The sequence below is a fragment of the Melospiza georgiana genome, chromosome 3 (assembly GCF_028018845.1).
Source record: "Melospiza georgiana isolate bMelGeo1 chromosome 3, bMelGeo1.pri, whole genome shotgun sequence".
Lineage (NCBI taxonomy): Eukaryota > Metazoa > Chordata > Aves > Passeriformes > Passerellidae > Melospiza > Melospiza georgiana.
This window is the reverse complement of record NC_080432.1, coordinates 35,735,530-35,751,330: the sequence shown is the minus strand read 5'-3', so window position 1 is coordinate 35,751,330 and position 15,801 is coordinate 35,735,530. Positions and strand designations below refer to the sequence as shown.

The 15,801-nt window shown below is 41.0% G+C and overlaps 1 protein-coding gene across 1 annotated transcript; it reads right to left on the bottom strand.

Moving 5' to 3' along the window:
- Positions 1 to 498: 498 nt before the first annotated feature.
- NEK2 (NIMA related kinase 2) lies at positions 499 to 8,596 on the bottom strand. The gene is made up of 9 exons (XM_058020981.1): positions 8,501 to 8,596; positions 8,129 to 8,346; positions 6,859 to 7,096; positions 6,087 to 6,169; positions 5,702 to 5,828; positions 4,712 to 4,931; positions 3,706 to 3,760; positions 3,550 to 3,623; positions 499 to 1,114 (listed from the first exon to the last, which is right to left on the bottom strand). Exons 1-9 carry the CDS (start codon positions 8,594 to 8,596, stop codon positions 891 to 893), a joined length of 1,335 nt encoding a protein of 444 aa, XP_057876964.1. The 3' UTR covers positions 499 to 890.
- Positions 8,597 to 15,801: the final 7,205 nt, after the last annotated feature.

The window sequence follows — 15,801 nt, the reverse complement described above, 5'->3', positions numbered from 1 at the left end:
AAGCAAATGTTAAGTTCTGCTGGGTTGTTAAGAATCTGCTAGAGCAGATCTGTTGTTGGGTTCCACAAGTTATTCAAGAACATAAGGATTTGCTGTTTAAAGGACAACTGCCCCACCCCAAAACCCAGATGCTAATACACTGGATGGTGTCTCATCCTGGACAGCAGTCTCAGGGGATCAGTTTATAGCACAGCTTCAAGGCAAGGCAAAGAAGGTGCTATTTCAATTGCCCTGCCCTGGCACAGGCCTTGTAGGAGGATGGACAAGGCATTCAGCTGCTCAGGCAGAAAGGAATATAAACTCAGAAGTTACGTTATTCTGACCCATCCCACACATTAGTCAAAACATAAAGTTAAAAGCAGCCTACTTTGATAGAGCACTTACTTAGCAGGAAGAGATGGATAAAATCTTTGTGCTCTTCGGTTAAAAAATATTTACAAGTGCAGAAAAGAAGGCACTGTTTTCCCACATATACAGAATATAAACACTTCCTTTATCAACAACTGTGCATTACATACAACATTTTAACCTACAGACTGAAACTCTCTGTACATTTTTCACCTGAAAAGTTTTTCACATCAGATTTTAAACAAATAATTTATATATATTCATTCTTTATATTTTCAGAAGAGTAAAGTATGGTAAACAGGAGGACCAAAATATTTTTCTTTAATAGTACAATTAATTCAGTTTGTTTTATTTGGTATCAAAAGTACCTATTTTCATCATATAGCATCTTATCCATTTATCATAAACTACCTGTCATAAACGAAGAGTTTGTATAACTGCTAAAATAATTTCTCAGTAGGTTCTAGCTTAAGAGAGGGAGGCACAAGTATCTGCCTATACATTTAATCTTCTTTTCAAAGATAAATGTATCTGTTACAGTTTCAACGCATGCCCAAGATTTGTCTGCTCTTTAGTTGATAGTTTTTTTCCAGTTCAGCCAGTGCTTGAGCCCGTAGATTTGCAGCATAGAGACGCCTTTTGAGATCAGAGCTTTTTCCTTTGGAAAGGAAATAGTTTTCCATATTATGAGGTACAGCTTTCTCTTCAGTTCCATCATAGTGTGAGTTCTTCTTGGTTGTAGAAAGGGGAAGCAGGAGTGTGTTATCTTAAGAAATCAAAAAGTACTGCATTAGTGCATCTTCCAGCATTTATTGCTTTTAACCCTGATGCCCAATTTGTCATCTACCTATGGCTTTAAGTCATCTAATTAAATGCATCTCTGTTAATAGCAACAATTATTTTCTATTTTTTGAGAAAAAAATTGAAAACAAGCCTTTTAAATGATCATTGTAAAAAGATATATGCCATAGTAGTTTTTAGGGTGCACCTCCCAATACCTAAGGAAAGATTAGTTGATTAAGGAAAGAAGACATGTTTCTTCTGAAGGACAGGAATTAAATAAACAGTAACATAAGCCAGTTCCAAAAGAAAATGCAGAATGAATTTTCAGCTACTGAAAAAACCTTGTCTTTGCTTCACAGCAAGGGGAGACTCAACCTGGCTAGTGGTTTTTGTACTTCACCCACATCATTCCAACTCCATCCTTGTATTAAGTCACTGGGGTACAAATTAGGCTCTGACTTGGTGAGTAATGAGTTTAGGTGAATTGAAAATTAACAGGCTGCTTTCACTGCAGCCTTCAGAACAGGAATTTTCATAGAATATCCTATAGCATGCCACCATCAAAAGGCAGTCAATGATTTAAGAGTAGAAAAACTGCCATCAAAAACTACTGTAACAGCTGAGTTGCCTCACATAAGAGACAACTTCACAAGGCCCAACTTAAAGCATGATTTTTACTCAATCAGAGGTCTCACTATTCTAATCTCAACACTGAAGCCTTAATTGTCAATTTATGAGGCTACAGCAAACATGCAATAAGCACAAAAGAGCAAGAATGAATTTTAAAAGCCAGTAAATATTTCAGCATTTTTTAGCTTCATCAATGTAAGTCAGGTCTGTTTTAACATTAAATGGTTCACTAAGAATCAGAACATCCCTGTAAAAATAGGGCAGTGTCTAGGACACAGTCTTAAAAACCCTGGATTTTTGGTATTCCAATTTATTGTCAAGTGAACCACCCAATGGACTTCTAGGAGAAATTAGGGATCTAAGATATGTGTGAGATGCAACCCAGTTGTGAAAAATACAGCAATATTTGAGCAACTGAAAACACAAGCAAGCAATCTTAGTACCACTATTGGAGAAACACTTGGTCCATTTGTATGAGAATGGGCATAATTTTAGAAACACTGTTACAAGAGCACCATGGAATGAAATAGAAGGGCAGCAAATCACATGCTCTACAGATAGTGAAAAATTTGGTCAGTTTTATAATAACTAGGTTCACTTTGCTGCATTATCCAGCTTGAGGTATTAACACAAACAGGTTTTGCCTATCCTCAAAAACTAATATGCCTGGTAAGGTCAAATATCATGTAAAGGGGTGGGAAATGCAGAAGAGAACAGAAGTAAGAGCTGAAGCTCATTTGCCTTCAGTCATCCAGTTTTAGATGCAACATCAGAAAGCCAAAAGCAAGTTTGTTCTCAAATTCTTTAATGTGTCGATGTCAGACAAGATGTTGAGACAGGTGGAATTCCCAAAGTTGACAGAAATGTTAGGTACAGCTCAAGCACTCCCTTGCTAGGGGCATTTTACTTGTGTCCTTTTCTGCTCTGATAGGCATTTCTTGGAAAAAAAGAAAAAGCTACTTCAGTTTTATTTGCTTTGGAGGCAGTGACATGCTTATCTTGCTTTATCAGACCAAAACTAAATGAAGAGAGGGTTACTGCACGTTAAAGAGTGTTCACACATCTTTGTTCTAGAGTACTACTTCTGACCCAGCCCTTCACTATCCCTACCACTATTTAAAAAGGCATTTAGATACTTGAATATTATTTTTAATAATAACAGATGGGAGCAATTAACAGATGATACCCTTACGATAGCAAAGAATGTTCAACCAAGGGCAAAGTGAGTATAAAATACTACCATAAAACAGATTGGACTAGAGGTAGTCAGGAAGTGTTTTAGTACATTTTCAAATATGAGTTTTTCTTTCTATAATAGCAATGTGTATTCTTCATAGTTTATATGATGCATCCACCAGTCACAGCTGGGTCCCTTGCAAAAAAATAGTACTTCCCATGCTGAAGCTTTTGGAAGTTTAATGAAAACTGAATTTATTCAACATGTACAATTTTATTTAAATTAACCAAATCAAAGGTCTGTAAAAAGACATCCACACATAAAATAAGTGCAACTCTGAGAAAGGTTTGGGTCACCACAAGAACCTCATTTCTCAGACAGCACCAAACTGCAGTGCAAACAGTGCTAACTCAGGCTTATGGTTGAGCATCACTCATTAAGTCCTTTTGCAAAGCAGAAAAATCAAAAGTCTCTTCTCAACCTTGCAGCCATAAGTGGGCTTTGCCTTTCCCCAAGGGGACTGTGGTGAGCACGCTGAGCACCAGGGGCTTTCTTCTGCTCACACCAGACTACATCGACCCGTGCAAGCGCCTGCCGGAGTATTTGCATACCTGGGCCTTCCGCACACGTTACCTCCTGCTGCTGCTGCTTCTGGAGACTGCACCTCTTCAGCAGGCTTTCAGCTCTGGTGTGGGAAGAGAAGTTTAAGCTTTTTGTTGTAAGACTGTAGAGCTTCTAATATAGACTATTATAGGTTAGTAAGATACCTAGCAAGTTTGTCCTCTGCCAGTCTCTCCCGAACACTGAGCTCCCGTTCTCTCTCTGGAAGCAGAAATACGGCAGTATGCAGCTTGAACATGTAAATGTTAGAGTGACTGTGCATGGTGGGCTTCTCTTACAGGGAAAGACAGCAGTAATAGCCAGTCAGGTGCACCCACACTTCTGATTCGATGGCTCTAAACAAAGGTTACTGCTGTGTAGATACACCTTTATCAATGCACTAATAAAGCACTGACAAGTACTCTGAAATGCCAGGCACGCTTCTGTCCCAAACTCTGACACGTATGCAACAAAGAGACAGCAACTTTCTATTCTGCACATTAACTCATGGCGCACATGACACCAGGTTTAAATATTTATATATCAGATATTATAATCCAGCTATGATTTAACACCCTGCTTACAACAGCAGCAGCTGTTATTCAGGCTCAGACAAAAAAATCCACATGGTTAAAAACTGCATTACAGAGCTTACTGCATATGCAGAGAGATATTTCATGTGGAGGAAATACCAACACTTGAGGACCAGCCATCTATAGACTCACAGGTAAGCTACCTGTGGGGAGCAGCTTTTATAAAAGCAATTGACAGTTTACTCAAAGATTTTTTTTTTCCAGCATGAGGCTCGTCTTAGGCTACATGTTAGAATAAGCAATGTTTACTTACACAGTAGGTGAAAAAGCAACCTACACTGCACAGTGCAGACCCTACATTTCTGTATACTTTCCTAATTGCCACTCAGGTTTAACAATCTTCATAAACCAGATTTCCGTATCCAAACTACCAAGTCTTAGTAACTTAAAAAAGAAGCTAGTATAGCAGAGTAAGCCCCTAGCATTCTTGGTTTGGTCTTTAGACCCAATTCTAGTGGTGAATGAAGTACTACAGTATCTTAGTGCATTAAAATGAGGGTTGTGAAAACTGTCTACTTTTTCTTCCTCTGACTGAATCAGAATCCCATTGCCACCCCCTTCCCAAAATGGAATAGCATACGCTCCAGACGCTGTTCTCTCTCTTTAATGGCTTGCTCTCGCTCCTGTAACTGTTGCTCCTTTCGTTTCAGCTCATTTACTACAACATCTGAGAACTGCAGCCTTTCTGGCTCCCACAGTTTGAGGCATCTTCTTTCAGAATTCTGTTTTTGTTCTTCTGTTGCCATATCTTCTATCAAGGGGTGCCGCAGAATATCTTCAACAGAAGGTCGGCAATAATCCTAAAGGAAATTAGGAAATGGAAAGGCATTAGCAACAGGTTCCATCTGTAAAGAGAAACAGCGAGGTCAGACATTTCCAAGCAAGATCAGCTAAGGTGTTACAAAGCAAAGGAGAGATTGGAGAAAACTGGAGTTGGGAAGCTGTAGCACAGCAGGATGATAAAAGCTAAGGGAGAAGGCTGTTACCAGCCTTCAGCTCTAGAGCTGCATGACTGTGTCTCCCAGCCCAGGGACCCCCTCCCTGCAGAGTCAGAGGGGGTGAGTGAGCCTGTAGAGGCAGCTGCCAGCACGTTGCTCAGCTAACACTCTGCTGAACAGTCCATGCCTGCTGGAGGCTTGGCACTTGTTACAACTTTATTGCCCCTGCCGTATTCTCCTCAATATCTCCTCACCAGGTGTAGGGGAGCAAGATATACATTAGCCATATAAAGCCAACCCTAAAATGAAGAAAAAACAGCCCCTTCCAGCTCCTAAACACACTAGAACCATTTTAACCCTGAAGTTATAAGGCCTCAATAAGCATGCAATCAGGAAACCCCATGTAAGCCAATATTGAGGCCACCTTTTGGCACCCTGTGACCCTGGCATGACACTTGAACTGCTGCCTCTGATGGACTCAGAGCAAACTCCTCCCTCTACAAGTGACACTGCCAGTGACAAGGTGATAACAACCACTATTTCAGGTAGGTTTGTTTCATAATTGAGAAGAAAAGCTAGTATTTCAGTACTAGCTCAAATCACAGGTGGAGAAATTAGTAATTGGCTCTTACCTTTACATTCAGCATGTCCCTGAGAAGGTTGTTCAGATCATCTGAGTAACGATATGGTATTCGCCTGACCCTCCCTTCCCTTATCTTTTCTGCCAGCTCCTTTTGGTTGAAAGCTGTAAATGGAGGCCTGAAGAAGAAAAGTTTTCTTGGATTCTTTCACTAGTTTTACAGGACTTATTTTCAGGAAAAAAAACAAAAACGTATCAGACTATGAAAAAAAAAGCTGCAGTCAAGGTTTGTTTTGACTATCTAATGTCAAGACCAATAGAGAAATAAGAATCTAGGACTAGTCTCTGAAACCTTTAAGCTTTCATCTACACAAATTACAAGCACACCTGCATTAGCAGTTATGTTTCCACATTTGTTACCACACCACCCTACTTACGAGAGAGCACATAATTCATACACGATACATCCCAGCGACCAGATGTCAGATTTCTCATTGTATGACAAGTAGTTCATTTGTTCCTAAAGAAAGAGAACAATCTTAGGTTTATTACAAAGACATGGTTCCACTATTGCAGGATAATCAGCTACCATTCAAACCTGAAATAAACCATTATATACTGGAGCAACTTCTAATATTCCATCTTAACTAATATCCATATCTACTCTTACTAGAAGGATTTTAACTATTTGTAGCAGTACTACACTGTAGAAGACTGAAGTGGTTGCAGCAATCTTTAATTGATGCAACTCTATTTCAGTCAACATTAATTTTTCCCACACAAAGTGCCCTGTATCAGGGAAATAAGTAATTCCTGCTCATTTCCACTATAATTTAAAATCCTACCATTAGAAGGTAATTTAATAAGGTCTTTACCTTAACAGTATGAAGCATAAAAGGTCTCTAACTTCCCTATTCCTTTTCAGGAACAATATACTCCAACACCTCTAGTGTCCCAAGAATATAACAAAACTTATACAGCAAAGAGCAACTGTTATTAGAAGGAAGTTGATTGTGTGGGGAAGAAAGGAGATGAAAATAACTGCAGGATAACCTTGTCTCCAGAGCACACATACTTTATGAAAAAGTCACCTGCATTTAAGACCAATAAGGCTTCATTAAAACCTCCCAAACATTCATGGACTCTGAGACCAACAGAGCACACCTTGGAGGGGCAGAAGGGAAGATAAGGTATAGAAGGAGGCCTTACTGGAGACATGTAATATGGAGTGCCGACAAACGTTGTGGCAAAGCTGGTGTTATGGCGCAATATCCTGGCCAGCCCAAAGTCTCCAAGTTTCACGTTCTGTTTGCCATCTAGAAAGACATTTGCTGGTTTCAGGTCCCGGTGCACAGCGACTGCACCATCGCTCCGTCTGTGACACTCCTTCAGGGCCAACGTTAACTGGGTCAGCACTCGGAGAACAAAGCTTTCATCCAAGAAATGCCTGCAAAACGAACACATTGTTTAATGGATTTTCTGAACACACATCAGTTCGATAAGTCACTGCCAGTTTTAGTTCCATAAAAGTTCCATTAGTTCTTTTTTCATGGTACTGTCATAAAACACCACTCAAGCACTATCAGCAACAGGCATCTACATATTCAACCTTTAAAACTAATTGTTTTTAAAAATCACTGCAAATATGTTAGATGACATTGAGGCTTTCATTGCAGAATAACTGCAGTATTTCCTCCCGCTCCCAAACCATCTAACAAACACATAGCATTTTCATTATTTACAAACGTCAATTTGATGTTTTTGTGATGAGATCTGACCCTTTGATCACTTAAGATAACAATATGTTGCCACTTATTAATAATGAGCATACATATAGTAACAGCCAAAACAGGGCTGATTTTTTTAATACAAACTTCCTTAAATGAAAACAATGATGCTGGCAGGCAGCTGCACAACTGTTTTAGGCTATCCTCACAAAGAGGTGGAGTCATGTACTTGTTTTGACCTAAGAATGTGAAAACTGACACTATACTTAAGTAGGAGATTAGACCAAGATGAAGACTTATCAACTTGATGTCTCTCCAAACTTTATATATAGGCAGGTAAAACAGCTTTTCACATTGCATTCAAAACCACTCCTCCCTTCCACACACTTTGGCGTCCTCATAAACCCCGGGAGTTTTACTCAAGGGGAAGACCATGTTGCCTGTCAAAAAGAGCTGTAACCTCCTGGTTTCTGTTCCTAACCCCATTCATAGCCAGAAACCCCTCAACAGCATCTGCCTCCCAGGTGAGCTCGGGGTTTCTTATACTTCAGCACCAACATCCAATCGGGTGATGCAGCCAATAGCACAGTTCCCATCGCTGTTGTAACTTTGTACAAAACCTTTCACGTTTGAGAAGAGTTGTCGGGCCCAGAGGTTTAAACTCGAAACTGCTCAGAAGTTACAAAGTAACTTTCCCTTCTCCCCGGGCTGCCCAAGCCCCGCGCCAGACACTCCAAACACGCTCCACATGCCTTTCTTTGGCGCACTTGGCGATGAGGCTGGCCAGGTCTCCCCCGTCGCAGTACTCCATGACGATGTACAGCGTGGTGCTGCTCCTGTCGATGATGCGATCGTAGTAGCGCACGATGTTCGGGTGCCGCAGCTCCCTCAGCAGGTTCACCTCCGACACGAGCATCTGCTTCTCCGACTCCGTCATCGCGCCATAGTCCAGTTCCTTCCATACCAAGATCTGCGGAGGCACAAACACCCTGGGGAGTGACCGCGACAGCGGCCGGGCCGCGCGGCTGCCAGAGCCGCTCGAGTGTCGCGGAGAGCCGCCAGCACCGGGCAGGGACGCACGGCAGCGGCAAAGCTGCGCTGCCGCCGGTTCCCCTGCCGCTCACCTTGCCGTCGGCCTTGCGGCGGACCTTGCGGCACTTCCCGTAGGAGCCGGCGCCGATGGTGAGCAGCACCTCGTAGTCGTCGGGGCGGCCGGGCATGGCGGGGAGCGCACGGACCGCGCCGGGCCGCGCGGGCCCCTGCGCTCGCGCCGCGCCGTTCAAACGCACCGCCCCGCCGGCCCATTGGCCGCGCCGCCCGCGCGCCGCGCACGCCCATTGGCTGCGCCGCCGTAAACAGCGCCCGCGAGGCCCGGCGGGTACGGCCGTTACCCCTGGGGGCGGGGCCAGCGCCCATCGCGAGACCGGGGCGGGGCCGGACCGCCCCTGGCCCCGCCCACCGGCGGAGGGAGACGCCCACGGCTGCTTTGCCGGCTACTTCCCTTTCGTTTCCCCGACTTTTCCCCTTTTCCACTTTTCTTCCCTTTCCTTTCTTTTCCTTTCCTTTCCTTCTTCCTGGTTAGACAAATCACCGGGCCTGCAGGTATCAATAAGTCACATATTCCTAGCTCCTCAAGAAGGGGCGGGTTTTTTCCATCAAAAATAACAGCAAATCATCACCTTTCCTAAAATGCTTCCATCTGGTGAACAGATAATGAGAGATAATTTCACTATTCAGAAATGCTAAAAAAACCCCCAAGCTGTTTAAAATAATGTAAATCTAGTCTGATTTACGTTATTTACTGATTTATTGCAGTCTACAGCTTCTTCGTGAGGGGAAGAGGAGGGGCAGGCACTGATCTGTGCTCTGGTGACAGTGACAGGACCTGGAGGGAATGCCCTCGGCTGCTTTGCCGGCTGCTTCCCTTTCCTTTCCCCGACTTTTTCCCTTTTCCATTTTTCTTCCTTTTCCTTTCTTTTCCTTCTGTTCTTCCTGGTTAGACAAATCACCGGGCCTGCAGGTATCAATAAGTCACATATTCATAGCTCCTCAGGAAAGGGCGGGTTTTTTCCGTCAAAAATAACAGCAAATCATCACCTTTCCTAAAATGCTTACATCTCTTGGATAGATAATTTCAATATTCAGAAATGCTTAAAAAAGCCCTCAAGCTTTTTAAAATAATGTAAATCTAGTCTGGGTTTATTGCAGTCTACAACTTCTTTCTGAGGGGAAGAGCAGGGGCAGGCACTGATCTCTGCTCTGTGGTGCCAGTGACAGGACCTGGAGGGAATGACTTGAAGCTGTGTCAGGGTAGGTTTAGGATGGGCATTAGAGAAAGGTTCTTCACCCAGAGGGTGGCTGGCCACTGGAATAGGCTCCCAAGGGAAGTGGTCACATCGCCAGTGTGATGGAGCCCAAGAAGTGTTTGGGCAAAGCTCTCAGGCACATGGTGTGACTTTTGGGTTGTCCTGTGCAGGGCCAGGAGCTGGACTCGAAGATCCTTGTGGGTCCCTTCCAACTCAGTATGTTCTGTAAAATAATCCTTTAAAACTAGTGTGGGAAATTTCCTCAAAAACTTTTCAAAAAATTCACAGGTTAACAACTACCAAAGTCATGGCAGCTCTCCTGTCCCACCACATATGAACAGCCATGCTACATCATACACAAACCACCTGCTGAAAACAAACCAAAGCATGCAATGGCTTAAAACATAACATTTGGAAAACTCAAACTGTGGGTCCACATCCAGACACAGAGCCAGCAAATACTGTGGTTGCATTAAATGGTACTGAGTAACACCACAATCTACTAATGGCATTATTTACATATTAAGAAGAATGTAGTGTTTTTTCTAGCATCATTTATGATAAGAATGACACCAAGGTGCAGTTCTGGATGCAATGTAATCTCTATCCATGTGGCAGTAGCTGTGACTGGAACAAGAACTCCTTCAGCACAGCATTGTAACAATACAGAATCATCGTGGCCTGGGCTGGAGGGGACCCTGAAGATCATCTTGTTCCAGCTCCCTGCCATGGGCAGGGACACCTTTCCTGAATCAGGTGGGAAAGGAACAGTTGTATGTCCTGACCTAGAAATTCAGCAACAGGACAGAGTAATTCCTCATTTTGCATCTCCAAGTGGTCTCAATTATTTCCCAATTTTCTTTCAGCTTTGAAATAGGTTTGAGTAGGTGTCATGCTATGACTGAATATTTATGAAATATTCTTCTATTAGTCTTTAGAAAAATCAAAACCTTTACTTATATCATCAGGAGGCACAAAAACTCCTGCTGGCCATTATAAAAATTGTATAGACTTCCATCTGTACAGAATGTATGGTCATTCCAGGAGAAAATGAGCAAATGAATTCTACAGTGTGAAGATATTTTGGTTTTGTAATTAATGAGTAACAGGGTGATCAAAAGGGTTCGTGTTTATTACTGATTTAAATTGCCTTGAAAGAAAATCCTCACCTGCACCATTAGCATAGTGAATAAATGATGGCATTGCACAATAAGAGTGACAAGCAGTGCAGGGTGTATTATTCAGGCTGTAAGCTTCATTACTGGTTTCAAATATCTCCATTTCCAACTTCTGTGTGTTCAAATTAGGAAAAGGTCATTGTGCATTCCCACTGGTATCAATGGGAGCCTGTCTATTTATATTTCAAAAGAAATGGAGCAGGATTTCAATACTGTGTTTTGTCTAGGCACTATCTTAAAAGTTTCTTTAGAAATGTTGGTTTGAATCAGAGAAATGTCAGAATGTCATGCTTCAAAAGCCAGCAGCAGAGTAATTTTACTTTTTATTATATTATTAAGGGCTGGCTAATTTTGAGAAAAATGCATTTCTGAAAGTGGTTATTAGAATTTTTGACAGGCACTCAATTTTCTTTCTTTCTGATTTTCACACTTATAAAAATAAGATTTTTTTCCTTTTTATATATGGACAAGTGAGCCCAGACACAGAGTAATTCCAAAACTATGTCTCAAGTTTGAAATGGGGGCCTCTTTTGTCATGTATTTTCAGTTCTGGTCTCTAGTTCAGGAGCAAATCTCAGATTTCTACTCCTGAAAATACATGTGCTCAAAAATCCAGGCCCTCAAAAGCCACCAAATAGTTCTCAATAGCATATTTATAGTGTTGCTTCTAATATTATATTCTGCTTTTTAATTTTTTAACATCAAATTTCACAAGTTAGTTCCCAAAACTTAAACAAAATAAAAGTACTCTTTGGTAGTTGCCCACCAAAGTTTTTCGGTTTTGATGACATCTGTCCTTTGTGCTATAAGGAGTACATTTTCTCTTCTTCCAGGACCTAGTTGTCTGACAAAATACTAAGTGTTGAAGATAAATAGTATGGTAGGCAATTTGATATTTCTCTAAAGATTTTTTTTTGCACGTGGAAATGGGTACAAATAAATGTGTAACGCTTTGCTGTGAAAGTCCAACACAATATAATTATACAGATTGATAGCAAAAAAAAAGTGTGGTAAAATACTGAAGGAAATTAAATTATGTTTCTGGAAGCTTTTTTTTTTGTTTGTTTGTTTTCCAATCAGAGAAGATTGCACAGGTTCAGAAAGTGAAAATAAGCTCAATAGGAAAAGTACTGAAAATGAAACCATAATAATTGTTTATAATGAAAAATAAATGCACTTTATAAAAATAATTAGAAAGAACAACTGAGATAAATGTTGGTTTTTTTCTTTTCAGAGAGGTGAAAGACATGTAAAGTCACAGTCCAGGATCTCAGAAATGTGCCAAAGTCTTCTAGCAAAAAAGAAGGAGTTGAGTATTCAATATTAGATAGGTAAGAGGTCTTAGAAATATTTTTACATGACAGCAAGAGGATTTATAAATACTGGAGTGACTGAGACAATGAGTGTTTTATTTGAGTTCATTTTCACCACAGAAGTAGTCTGAGATTTTTCACATTCAGTTGCTTTTGTCCTTACTTGGGTTTTTCCCCCTCCCTTTCTCTCACCTCTGTCCGTGCCCAGACATTTTACATTTACCCAGGACTGTTGTACACAGATTACATAATTTTTTGGTAACGTTATGTTTACTGACTTTCACAACAAAAATAATCCACAGGATCAACAAAAACATATAAAATATTGGCATATTAGAGAGAAACACTATAAAAGGTACCAGAGGATAAAATTTCCCTCTATTGATTTATGAGGGAAGCAAAGAACATGTTGATTGAATAAATTCTGCACAACACAGCTGTGGACAGGACAGCAAAGGAACAAAATTGAGCAGCATTAATTCTAGTACTTGAGACCATGTTATTTTTCATCTTCTGTAATGCTTGGATTCAAAGGCAGCTGAGACTCCAAGAGCAATGTGTGCAGCAAGGCAGGCTCCAGTGAGGGAGTTTGTTGCAGCTGCTGTACCTTGAAAGTTTTGCATTACAAACCCTTCAGATGGGAAAACCCCCGTGAAATAAATTCAGCAGCAGGTCAAGTTTTTGCACGAAGGACTGTAAAATTGACAAGCTGAGAGGATGGGAAGCAATGAGGAGGAGACTGAGGAGAAAATACACATTTTTGCATTCAGAGAGGGGAGCATATGAATTCTACTAACTCCAGGTTTTTATTATCCATTCCTTATGTTCTGTAAAGTAATATTTAAATACAGTGCTCAGCTGGACATTTTGAAAGTATGTAATTACTTACTCTCTTTCTTGTAATGAAACTAATAGCCCTATATGTTATATATGTCTTCATATATATGCTAATTTTCAAAATAGTATTCATTAACCTTCAGAACAGAAAGTACTTGAATTATCTTTAGGACCACAATTTAAACTGATTAAAAGACTGATTATTTGATGTGTATAGAACTTCAAAAGTGAAATTACAGTCTCCTTAAATCCTTAATAAGTCAAAATTTAAAGTATTGGGATTGTCTCTAAGGAAGGATTCCAGTGTGATCATCCATGATTTCTGTTGGTTTGCTTACCAAGTCATTCCTAAGAAAGCAGAAAAGTTTAGGATCTGTGCCTAAATTTAGTCTCTTTTGAAAGGGAAACTTTTCTCATTAAAATTCATATCTAGGAGCTCTCAAAATGCTCCAAAAAGGCTTTAAGTGATACAGTAAGTAAATATTTTGCATTAAGTGATACAGTAAGTAAGTAAAGCCGCTTAATTTTTTTAAAGCAACAACATTAGAGTTTCTTATTGTGGAACAGCTAGTCTCAAATGTTTTTCCATGAATTTATTTGTACTTATAGTCCCTTCAGATATGTTGGGAAAAAGTTTTTCCAATATATTTCAAGAAAGTTTTTCAACCATCACCAGAATTCCATGCACCATTATTGTCACAGATATTTTCATTATGAGGTCAGTCACTATTTCTCTAACTCCCAATGTCTACAAACCCATGATATAATCCCAATAATAAGATTCCTCCCTGCCTTGTTTCTCCTGCGGGAGAAAATGCACAGAATTCACGTTAAAGTTACATCATGAGCAGTGATGGCCGAATCTCTTCCAGGTTCTGCAAAATGTGGTGCAGCTCCAGCTTTCCCTGAATGCAGCACCTTTCTGTACACCTGGAAGGGATGGTTCCAAGGCAGTGAGGGAGTGTGCAGAGCCTCTGGGAACAGGTAACACACAGGAGCTGATGGCAAATGTAGTCACCTACCTTTGCTGGGAGCTCTAACAACCATCCTGGGGGCAAGAGGCCTTCATTCTCAATCATACGATGATAAAGTTGAAAATAGTGACATAAAAAAATATTGGAAAAAAGAAAAAGTGGCTTGAGATTGTGAAATATTTTTTGAAAGTTTGAAATGTGCTGATTATCCTGTCACCCAAATTCTGAGATAGATTGTAGCCAGGGAAATGTTAGGAATTTGACAGCTTGGGAAAATCACTGACATTTTATGCACTCTACACAGTATTTTGTCTTTTACATTTTTACAAAAATGTGTACTTAGCTAAGGACTATTCTCCTTGCTTCCATAAGTGGCAGAGCAGTGTCGGGGAGACTGTCATCAGGGTTTTGTTTCCAGTAAACAAAGACTGATATTCATCCTTCTGTTACTCTCTTCTCTCTCTCAGAATCCTCTAGTTAGAGTCTTTTCCACTGTGCTGTTTCTGTTATTAAGCTTCCAAATAAACTGTTGTATGCATCAATAAAAGAGAGAATTACAAGAGTAGGAGGAACAAAAACTGAAAAAAGCTTTCTAGCACTTTTTTGTTGACAACCTATGTTTTCAGGAAAGTACATAGTAAATGAAGACTTACACTGCATAAAATCCACACAAACTCTGTGGGTTTCCTAAACCAAAATGATGTTAAATCAAAAATCTGTCATGTGCCTCAGTAGTGTGCAGAAAACTGTGCTATGGAAGGCCAGTGTCCACAAAGGAGGCAGAGGAGCCCTGCAAGGATGTGCCTTGCCTTGTCTTGCACTCAGGAAAGGGTAAGCCACAGTCATGACAATCAGATCCTGAGACCTCTTCAGATGGCAAAGATTTATATCCATGGACTCAAAGTCACAGGGGAATCTGGTCCTGCTTTGCAGTCAGTGAGTTTTGAGCTGGGAGAAGAAAGAAGGATTTCTTACAGATTTTTTTTTGACTGTATAAATAAGGACATTTTAATGTATGTGAATATAGTAATTCTTTTTTCTGTTGTGTTGAGGACTTTGAGATCCGTGACACAAGGGACTCTCTCTCAAAACTCAGGGACAGGACAAGGGGAAGTGGCTTCAAACTGAAAGAAGTCATGTTTAGATTAGCTGTTGGGAAGAAATTCTGTCCTGTGGCAGTGGTGGGGCACTGGTTGCCCAGAAAAGCTGGGGATGCCTCATCCCTGGAAATGTTCAAGGCCAGGATGGATGGAGATCTAAGTGACCTAATCTAGTGAAAGGTGTCCCTGCCCATGGCAGGGGAGTTGGAACTGGATGATCTTTAAGCCCCCTTCCAACTCAAACTGTTCTGTGATTCTGACAGGATTGTTTGGGTGAGTCACACCGAGCTCCCAAGCCACAAGTTCAGCACCATCAGTACAGGGATGTTTGGTCAGAGCTCTCAGGTACATTCCCTGATCTCTCAGGGGAAATCCCCAAAGGGACCTTGGCACCTCTGATGAACAGAGCAGAAAGTATGTCCTCTGCATAAGCTGGTGGCAGTGGCACCAAGTGTGCATCCCTGTGTCTGCTGGCAAGAAAAACTGAAGTGCTTCAACAGTGCTGATACTCACAGGGCTTCCAGTCACCTGCCAGAGGAATGGGGCAGCCTGCCCCTCTCTGAGCCACCTTCAATCTGTGGGATCTCAGGAAACCTTCCTACCACAGTGACATAATAGTTCTGATTCTGTTTTGCTGGTCTCTTTGTCAAAACATATATTTTTAAAATTTTTTTATGCTTTCTGCGAGAGTCATTTGACAATGACAGCTGTCTAGGA

What these genes read in the sequence shown, in the direction of transcription:
- NEK2 (XM_058020981.1), bottom strand. Translation starts at nt 8,596, where the DNA reads ATGCCCGGCCGCCCCGACGACTACGAGGTGCTGCTCACCATCGGCGCC. An exon ending in GCCGCAAGGCCGACGGCAAG is followed by an intron (nt 8,347 to 8,500) that starts GTGAGCGGCAGG and finishes GTGCCTCCGCAG; the next exon opens with ATCTTGGTATGGAAGGAACT. An exon ending in AACGTGTGCGGAAGGCCCAG is followed by an intron (nt 1,115 to 3,549) that starts GTATGCAAATAC and finishes TGATTTCTTAAG; the next exon opens with ATAACACACTCCTGCTTCCC.